This window comes from Amia ocellicauda, chromosome 8 (assembly GCF_036373705.1).
Source record: "Amia ocellicauda isolate fAmiCal2 chromosome 8, fAmiCal2.hap1, whole genome shotgun sequence".
NCBI lineage: Eukaryota > Metazoa > Chordata > Actinopteri > Amiiformes > Amiidae > Amia > Amia ocellicauda.
Window position 1 is genome coordinate 34,953,138 of NC_089857.1, and position 10,176 is coordinate 34,963,313.

Here is a 10,176-nt window from a genome sequence, read left to right on the forward strand (position 1 = left end):
AAAGAAACCTTTCAGAAAGTTGTGTGCCTTTGGTCATTTAATCAGATGAATGCCTTATGCTAATTAATTGTTTAACTGACTTCCAAGTCTGTTATTGATTTCAAGACTGCTATGTCAAATGTTAATTTTGTTATATAATGTATATCCACAAATATATTTTCTTAATATACTTAGTATATAGTACTAACTCTGCAGTATGTAGACTTTTTAATAGTCATATAGATTTTTGTTTCATTGTTTTATTCTTTAAAGCCTTTTCAAAATTTGCACTGTAGGCTAAACCATCTTGTAGACTGGACAGAGAGAATAAAAGACACTACTTGCAATATTTTTTGTGGATTTAAAAAAGGGTAATTTTAAAGGAAAGGAAAGAATATGGGAAGGGGTGTTTACTTCTCCATTACTCTTCCCACATTCTAATAGAGGGAGGGGTCTTCCCAGTAGATTGGGATAATGCTCGTTTTTTTTTTTTTTTAATGAATAGATAAATCTCCTGGTTAAATTTAAAAAGTTTAGCCCCATCTCTCAGCTTCAGCTTTTTTAACTGAATAAGAACATTCAAATACATATGTTTCTCTTCATATCTACTAAGCTTAAAGAGTATTCAAATAATGATTACTTTTACTGAATGTAATATTAAAAAAAACACATCACTGTAAACAAAGGTTTGTTCTTGCTACCAGCAGCGAACTCCAATGAGTCTCCATTCCTATCCCTCCAGGTTACAAGCAAAACATCTGCCCCTCTAGGGTCACAGCTAAGCAGATGTTTCCTCTTGTGTTGATTTAATTTCTCCCTGAGTGCACATCTTAATATTGTGCTACCCAATCATGCTTTGTAGCCAGACACATGTTATTGAGAAGTTATCAAAACATTTCCCCCCTATATTGTTCTATTCCAGTGGTATAACACCAGTTTCCTATCTAGCACAAGATATCCCACATACGGTAAATAACAGTTTGTAAGGGATTATTATGATTCTGTAACCTTTCCAACTGTGTTGCAAATTGCATAAACAAAATGCATGTACCTGTTTAAAACACAGATCTTCTGTTGATTAGTTTAAGCAATTATTCATATATTCTTTTGGTGTTGTTTCACTGGTTCACTGTCCATGTTTTCCTAATTTATAGAAGAAGAAGAAAACCTCTTTTTGGCATCAGTATTTATTTCATTATCACTAGAACGCTGCAGTGACTAGTTTTAAGACAGATCAGGCACAATTTATTGACAGTAAAAAATCTGTAGCATACAGTAAGCAACATACATAGACGTCTGCCACCAAAGGCAGATATTAGGTCATTTCCTAAATTGCTGCCAGGGTTAATATAAGTGGCGCAGTCCTTTATTACCACAAGTTTCCTTGCAAATCTCTGAGCTGACAAACAGTTCTATTGTAGGAAAAGTGGGTCACAGTCCTGGGTCAAGTTGCAATATAGCTTTAAAACTACACATGGGACAATAACAGACTATTAACAGTGCACTATAGAATACTGTGAAGGAAAGTGGATCCGTATTAAAGAGCACACTAGAAGACACTACACAAGTTCCAGATTACATTGCTATCCTACATACAGCTACAGCTATCATTTTCTTTAATTCTGGTATTTTTAGCTATTGTATGCTATCATGGAAAAAATTATTTAAGTGTAACATTAACAGAAAACAGCTGTCAGGGTGCAGGACAAACAGATACTGTACACATATGCACTGTTCACACTGTTCACACTGTTCTGCCTCGCAGTCTTTTAAAATGGACTTCGTATAACAAGTTACATTTATTTGATGTGTACAGTAATTTTTTAGGAACATTTTTATTAATTGATGTATTTCAGTTCCATTCTGTTTAATTTCTGATATTCTTGACTTTGTACTGCAACAGTGTGTGACTCATATACAGAAAGCCTGGCAAAGAATAATGTGTCCCAGACTAAGTATATTCCAAAAGAGTGAAAAAAAGACACATTGAATATCTAGAATCTATACATAATGCTTTAAAATGAGACTTACTGTGGTGGGTGGTATATAAAATATAAAATACTGCCTTTAAAATATCAGAAATAAATCAATATCTTGTTACAAACTAATCTATATCACAACATAATAGCCTGCTTGAAAGACAAGTCTATTAAATTGCAAACCAACACTTCACATTGCATAAGGGGTCTAATAAGACTTGATGTCAAAAGTGATCCTCTAGTTATTTATGGGAGCTTATTCTTCCTGAAAACTTCTTCATGAACGTCGTGAGTGATCTCACACTGTTATTAATGGAAGCTTACTCTTTGTGAATGGCTCTTCGCAGAAATGCTTCCCTGAATACTTCAGAACAAACATAAGGAGTGGAAAACACAGAGTATTTGTGGAACAGGGGTATGTCTGGAATTACAGAAAGATCAAAAGGGACTTCTTCCATTACATTTTCAATAAAACCATCACAGTGTCCAGTTCATGCCAGTGTAAGGGAAGCATTTTGATTTGAAGCCAGCTCTCTTCAGCTGGACTGGAGCAGACTTGATACAAACAGCACAAGAGTGGATAAATAGAAAAGCAAACAAGCACATCACGTAAGTGCTCTGATTCTGGTCCCATGTAACTGCAACGTAAGCAATTTCAACATTAATTTTGTAAACATGCTGGAATTACAATAATAAACTTATTTATTTACCAAATTGTTCATTCACCAATAGATCTGTTCACAATTAATGTTTGATTTCAATCTGTTGAATGATAATAGGTTGGCCGTAACCAATATGAGTTCATGCTCCTAAATACTGTAAAAATGTGACAGTCTGTTTTAATAATCATCTCCTTGTGCTTGTGTAAAAAAACATTAGGCATGCTTCCCGATACACAGAGAGACAGTTAAAGTGGATGGGTTTGGAAGGAATTAGGTTTACGACAGTTCGACTGTCAGGGGACTTCTGTGGCTGAGGACTATAACATGTGGGAGGGAAAGCGAGAGCATGCAGTGGAAGATCATCATAAAGAGAGAGCTCAACAGGAAAAAGCAGGCTTTTATAGGAAAGGCCCCTTCCCAGAGAGAGGTATTAGAAGTATTAGATGGGCATTTGAGTGTGAACAGTGCTTTAAGGCAGCAAAGAGCACAGCAGGTGAGCAGACGAATCGGATGGAGCAGGAATGTAGTCAGCTGCCTTAATATGTGATACCCAGCACTGTGGCCTGTCACAAGGGAGAAGGATGAAGCAGGCATCAGAGCAGACTGAACAGAAAGAAAAAGACACATGGAAGGGCTTGGTTTCAGCTGAAAAATGAGAATTCGCAGTGACACTGAGTTTTGGAGCTTTTGGGGTGTAGAAGCCGGACACAAAAAGGGAGAGAGTCTCGGGTTCCGGTGGTGTCCGGGCTTTACTGGGTTCACAGGGGACAAAACAAAGAGGGTAAAACAAGCAAAGCAAAACAAAACAAAAACGTCCACACAATGGCTCTGGGCAGTTAGGGTTGGAGGTCTCAGTGCTCCTTCCTGTCGGTTAGCTGCCCCCGTCGGGGAGGGAGAGGGATTAAATAGACAATGCACAGCTGCCACTGACGTCACAGTCGCCTCGGTGCTCATTGCCCGCAGCCGTGAGTCTGCAGCCTGTTTGTGAGGGAGCGACAACACAGCTGCGGCACATGAGCACCTAATCAGCGGATGTCAGCAGCAGCCGTGCCGTGACAGACAGCAGCCTGTCACAAGGGGTAAGTATATATTTTTTGGGATTTACCCATTTTCAAGTTCTTGAAATCCTTTCACCACGTTGTGAATAGTATAAATACATCAGTTCTGACAAGGCCAGGCATGAACACTGCTGAAACTTCTCTCCTCTCCTCTATTTTGTACATCATAGCCAAGTTTGGTTTACCCAATGACAGATTCAACTGTAGTGAGCGCCAGCTTTACTGTATTTCTACATATGCTATATTACATATTGTCATGCCATAAAATATTATATTTTCTATTCTAGCTTAATACCACACACACAATAACACTTAATATGTTTTATACTCATCTATTCAATAATGCACAATACTGTAATGATTAACAGAATAAATTACAATTAACAGGTTTGAAGTGGAGTTCCATAATAGTGCCTTACTCAATTCCCTGATACAAGCTCAGACACATAGGTGTCTCTCTTCACTATTAGACCTCCAACTGGCACTGACTGGTCACATGCTTTAATGTCTCACGAATACATGCTACACACAAAAGTTTTGCACAGACACTATGAAAGGCCCATCAGCGTGAGCCCACCACAACTGTCTGAGAAATCCAGCACCAGTTGGTTTAAAGAAATCTATCTGCTGTCACAAGGCACTCTTAATGATCTTCTCACAAGCCTTGCATCACCTAGTCCAGAAGGACCACCCAAGCAGACATTGCTTGGGACATCCAACAGCAAGCAAGCGTTGAAATTATTGCACTGATAGCCAAAGAATAAGAGACATATTCAGCGTTCCACTCCCACAGAACATAGTGAGGGGACTGTATAAGCATAAGCCTGATAAGCATATGTGTCCAAGAAGTCTTTCTTAGTAAAACCCAGTGTACACAATCACTTCATCTCCATGTGTGGTTGTTAGGAGGTACTGATAATTTTCCCACTGAAATATGTAATTTTTTTCTCACACAGACACAGTCATAACATTGAAAGTAAAAAAAACACAAGGTGAAAATGAATACCAATATATCAATAGTAGAAGAAATGTACTATTCAAAACAAATAACAGAATAGTTAGGCCTATGGAAAATTGTCTACCGTCCATTTAGAAAAAATACATAAGAAAAGGGCATCAATCTACACTCCCCTTAACATCTAACCCTAAACATAAAAGACAGCCAACCTTTACAGTACAACATTTGTATATTATCCTGCATCTTCCACATTCAAGTATTGAAGACAGAAACCAACAGCCCATCAAGAATCATTTTAGAATGTTGCGGCTTTGTAAAGAACATTTATTTTGTGCTCCATGAAAAAACACATCATCTCATAACTTACTTTAAAAGTAATTGACCTTCCAGCGGTTTACTTACAGACACACAACCATCCACATTTTGGGAAACATTTATCTTGTAACAGTAATTGTTGTTCCACTTTCCTACAAGTCCACATGGTAGTAACATCAAGTCAGTAAAAGCCCTGAGCTCCAAGATAACATACTCAGCAAGACACAACAGATTACACAGCACATGAAAGTAGACATTTTTAAAGCTCCCACTTGCAGTCAATGGGTAAATGGGCAAATTGGACACCTTTTGAGGATATCTGATTTCCCAATTTAACATTCTGCTTCTGAGACTTCAGCTGTCAATCACTACTGCAAAGCATTGTCTCGGAATGTCCCAAAAAATCCTTCATATTTTCTGAAAACTCATAATAAAACTCTTATTAAGCTTTCCAAACTTTTAATCTTTCTAAAATTAGATGAAGAATTTGTAACAGTGCAACAGCTGTAACAAGCTGTTATGATTCAAACCATTACTCTTTGAAGCTATGGAGAATTAATTTACACAGTGCTGTTCAGGTATCAAATGTACTGTGGCACATTAGCTGCTGAACTGAACTAAACCTCTGATCAAACACTGAAAAGGTATAATTGGCCTCATGTATCCTGAAGCAAAACAATACAATCCCTTATGTGTCTTACCATTAGAAAAGATCCTATACTTGGGCAATCTTCACCCATAGCAGGGAAAACTCCCTTACCTGTCCAGGGCTGTGCTGGTGGGCATGCTCCTTGCAAATCCTCGGACTCCCATCTGTCTGAAGTAGGGAATGCATGAGAGATTGGCTGCAATCACAGCCACCGAGTCTGAGGGATTCACAAAAAAACCATTTTGGCCCAGGATCATGTACCGATCCTAGAAAGGAACAACAACAAAAAAAGACAATGTAGCAAGGGCCTGTTTTAGATCGTTAAAATATACTACATTCAGTATGGCTTAAGGACATCACTAATGATGTTTATTACCCTGCACATTTGAGCTAAGTACACTAAACTAAACCAGGGTGATAATAATACCACCATCTCCCCCTTGTACCACAAAATCCTCAACCCAGCATAGACATATATTCACCCCATCTCCATCAAATGCTGCACCAAAGCCGTACTCGCCACCCTTCATGGCCTCCACCAGAGACGCAGCGTATGTAAGATTGGGATCAGGGTGCTGGCCCCCAAAGTCCTCCAGGGGAACGCAGTTGACGGCAGAGTTGGCAGGAGCCCCCAGCTCATCACATAGAATCCTCCTCACGTAGGGACCCATCACTGAAACCACAGACAAACCAGTCAGCAGTAACATGAATGTGGCCCTTTCTATACATTTACAACACCAGTAACATTTAATGAATTAATACAGTATAAAAACAAATACATGTCTCTGTCCTTGGTAATGGCTGTGCATAGCCATACAGCTGAATCACGTAATTAAAAGGGAAAAAAAACGTTCAATGTGTTCATCAGTGGAAAACAAGCAAATTTGTGTAAAAGTGTGCCTATGATTTAACACAGAATGGCCTTGGTCTGCAGTCAGTTGAGAAATTTGAGCTCCAGTGCACCTGCCACATAGTATTGATGCAAGCACAGGATTTATATGCATAACTTTAAAATCCTCTTTGTAACCCACTGTCTAATTATGAAGCTTTCTATTGTACCTCCATGCATTGCATCTATCCTTATTTTCAGCTGGTCTGGTCCAGTAAGAAGCCCCTTGATGGCGCTGAAATCAAAAATACTGCGCAGCATGTTGAGATAAACTTCCACTGAGTCGACAATTTCCACTGAAAGAAAACAAATAAAAGTTCAGGAACACAATAGCTTCAAAATACAATCTGTGGCACGTTCAAAGTCATACATAAGACAAGGAAGTAAGCATTGTTAAACAATTTTATACTCTCACCACAGATGTAACATTCCATTTAGAAATAAAATGTCTATTGGCATAAAACCAATCTACATTATTTAACCAGGAAACCCAGTAGAGATAAGGATCAGCTTCATTGAGTGAGACCTGGAGGGAGGGTAGCTGTTTAACTCATTATAAGGTATAACATATCAACTTGAACATGAAAATAGAAAAACCCATACAATTAAATGTATAAAATGTGGAGTACCTCTAAATGGTTTAAATTTGTTCTCCAGGTCAAAGTCCTGTCTGCCCAGTTTGGAGAGGTCTAGTCGGAGCTCAGGGCAGATAGCATACTCCTCCAGGGTCCTGCTGATCTGAAAGATCTTGTCTGTCACAGTGTCTGGGGACGGGCCTGGTAGGGGGGAGAGCAGGGAGATGGACATGTGTAATGGTCAATGTACAATGTGGATGTGTAATGTGTACAGGCTGGACACCTTATTTTGCTTTTCGAGACACTTCAGCTGCAGGTGTAACTAATTTTCCTAGTTCCTGGGAATGCTTAGTTAGTAAAATAAAATAAAATAAAAATATAAACCTACACTTCTTGACACATTCCACACTGAGCAATCTTTCTAGAAAATAGACTTTCAATTTTTTTCAGCTGATGGGTATTTTCATATGATGGCTCAGGATAATCCCTTGATAGAAACTAATAATTTCTTACATCAACTTCTGCTAGATCTGTAACTCCTTGAAACATGAAACCTAAGGAACAAGCAGGAGAGTATAGTGAAGTACTGAGGGCACCTCCCAGAAGAGCCCGATGTCACAGACAAGTAAAATAAAATCAACTTTGCTCTATTTATACAATGTAACATTGCTTGAATTCCAGTGCATATTACTGAAGAACCCAAATAAAGGTTTACAAATGTTTTAGTGAGGAATGTGCCGTGTCAGTGGAAGGGATAAACTATGCTATGCACAGGTGTTTATTTAAGGCTAGTACAACCCTGACCTTTGGGCCAAGGACTTGACACTTGACAGGACAATTTCTTCCCCTGAGTCAGACACCAGTATTCAGACTATTTATATGATTTAATAATTATTTCATTTTATTTCTCAACATACACAAATCACCTCAGATTGACTAAAGTCCAGTTTAGGACACATTATTTAATATGTGATTTTGAAAATGTTGTGGTATTTATTTATTTTTTGTATTAATTGTTAATCCCTTTTAATTTCCTATGATTTGTGCAGTTACAAGAATCCTGAGAATGTACAGTATGTTAAGAATTTGGGTATATTGGGTATATATAAATATAATCAATTTGGTCTTTTACTGGGTGAGTTTGCCCCAATGATTGATAAACAATGAATTTTCAGCAAAATCTTCATTTTAAAACTGGCACCCACCTCCACTGGCTACGTTGAATTTGATCCCAAAATCCCCTCCTGGTCCCCCTGGGTTATGACTGGCTGTGAGAACGATGCCTCCTATTGCCTTTATCTTTCGGATTATACATGACACAGCAGGAGTAGATAAAATCCCATTATGTCCAATAACCAGGCGACCAATCTGGAGTGCAATATAAAACAAAAGTCAATACACTCTCATTGCTTCATCAAAAACATTGAATCATAGCCTTTTCCCACCCCCTAATGGGCATGGTCAGGGTCATGCACACTAAAGTCTTTAACCTGACAATGATATGTTAATTAATCGAGCGGGGGTGGGAGGGACTGCTACTGGCTTCTCCAACATGTCTCCCCCATCCCCCAGCTAAGCCTATGATTGAGGGGGACAAATTGATGCTCTCAATATTGTGGGGGACAAGTTCCCCTGTCCCCCCTAAACCCACACCTGTGATCGTAAATACTATGATCCTCTGGGCAGTCAGCAGTGTGACAGCATGTTTTCCTCTGACATATTTTCTTAATGAATGGCATCTTGCTTTTGTTGGAGTTTGTAATTTGTATCTGTGGCTCTATTGTGATTAAGGCTGGAATTCTGGAAGTGAATAAGATATTGAACAAGTATACAATTATTTTGTATCTGCTAAAATAGTAATAGGAATAATAATAAAATAATAAAAGGAATAAAAAGAAAATTATGGAGTTGTGACTTTTGTAACATTGATTTTCTGAACTTTACTGTACGATGCATTGTTTTGTATTGTAAACAACAACTCAGGTGCTGAATCGGTGACATTCCTCTCTACACCAAAAATTGCCCGTTTACCAAGAATGTGCAGAATTCTCCACTGGTTTGCAGTTCATTTCTTATTTCAGCAATATGAGTCATACAGTTTAGAAATGTTTCGTTCCTTTCTAATATTAGTAGGTGCCTTACTTCATCCCCTCATGCTTAGGCCAAATGACTGTAACAGATCCACTTGTTTCAGTTTATTGTTTGATTTAGTACACCATACCATCTATAGTGGTTCAGGTCTAACAATAAAGCTCCTGCATGTGTAGCCAACATGACTATAACTGAGCCTCTTTCTGGAAACCCTTATGTTATATAGATTCATAATATCTGTACATAACTACATGTGTGTTTGTTGATGATGTCTCTGTAAATGTATCAGCAGAACATCCATATAAGGCTTCAGAGAGTCATTTAGAAAGCTCTACGATGCATTCCAAAGATCCCTGGATAACTTTCTGCTTCTTAGGAATTACCATCCCATATTTATCTGAGATGTAAACGTCAGACCCGTGCAGCAAGAACACTGCTGGCTCTCTAACGAGTTTACTTTCCATTATTTATGGACTTTGTCCTATTCTGTGGGAAAAATGCTAAATTACTGTAATATTACTTTACATATATTGTCCAAAGGGAAGTGTGATAAAAGTTAATAGACAGGAAGGTATCTTAATGCTTAGTTACAGCTTTCAAGGGAGCCCAGCTCATGTTAGATTGAAGACCTGATCACATTGTAACGGACAGTCATTTCACAAGCCCTTTGGTGGCTGAAACTATTGTTTCAACACACCACACAAATTCTAAAATCCTATTTTGTTGCACTTAATTGCAAAAATATTGCTTATCCAGAAAGTTTTTTAAATGTTAAATAAAATACAAACATACATATATCTTTTTAAAACATAGCAGTGCTAAAATAGTCAGGCCTAGCCACAAATTAGGCTAGAAAACATATCCTGGGAATCGGTAACATCAATAGGAACTGTCTATTTAATAATTCAATTTGTAGTAGATATTAAATATTTTCTTTAGAGCATTTAAACAAAATCTAAAAATAAATAAATATATTGTCAGCTTTAAAAAGCAAAACATTGTCTAGGAGTCGAATGAGGTA

At 37.9% G+C, this 10,176-nt stretch overlaps 1 protein-coding gene across 1 annotated transcript in view; it reads right to left on the reverse strand.

The window, feature by feature from the left end:
• Nucleotides 1-10,176, reverse strand: part of pgm5 (phosphoglucomutase 5) — a 30,981-nt gene that overhangs the window by 18,331 nt on the left and 2,474 nt on the right. Inside the window, exons 2-6 of the mRNA XM_066711203.1 lie at nucleotides 8,270-8,432; nucleotides 7,119-7,265; nucleotides 6,660-6,785; nucleotides 6,083-6,273; nucleotides 5,712-5,866 (exon numbers count right to left, since the gene is read on the reverse strand). Coding sequence (XP_066567300.1) covers nucleotides 5,712-5,866; nucleotides 6,083-6,273; nucleotides 6,660-6,785; nucleotides 7,119-7,265; nucleotides 8,270-8,432 — 782 coding nt within the window. The remainder of the gene's footprint in view (nucleotides 1-5,711; nucleotides 5,867-6,082; nucleotides 6,274-6,659; nucleotides 6,786-7,118; nucleotides 7,266-8,269; nucleotides 8,433-10,176) is intronic.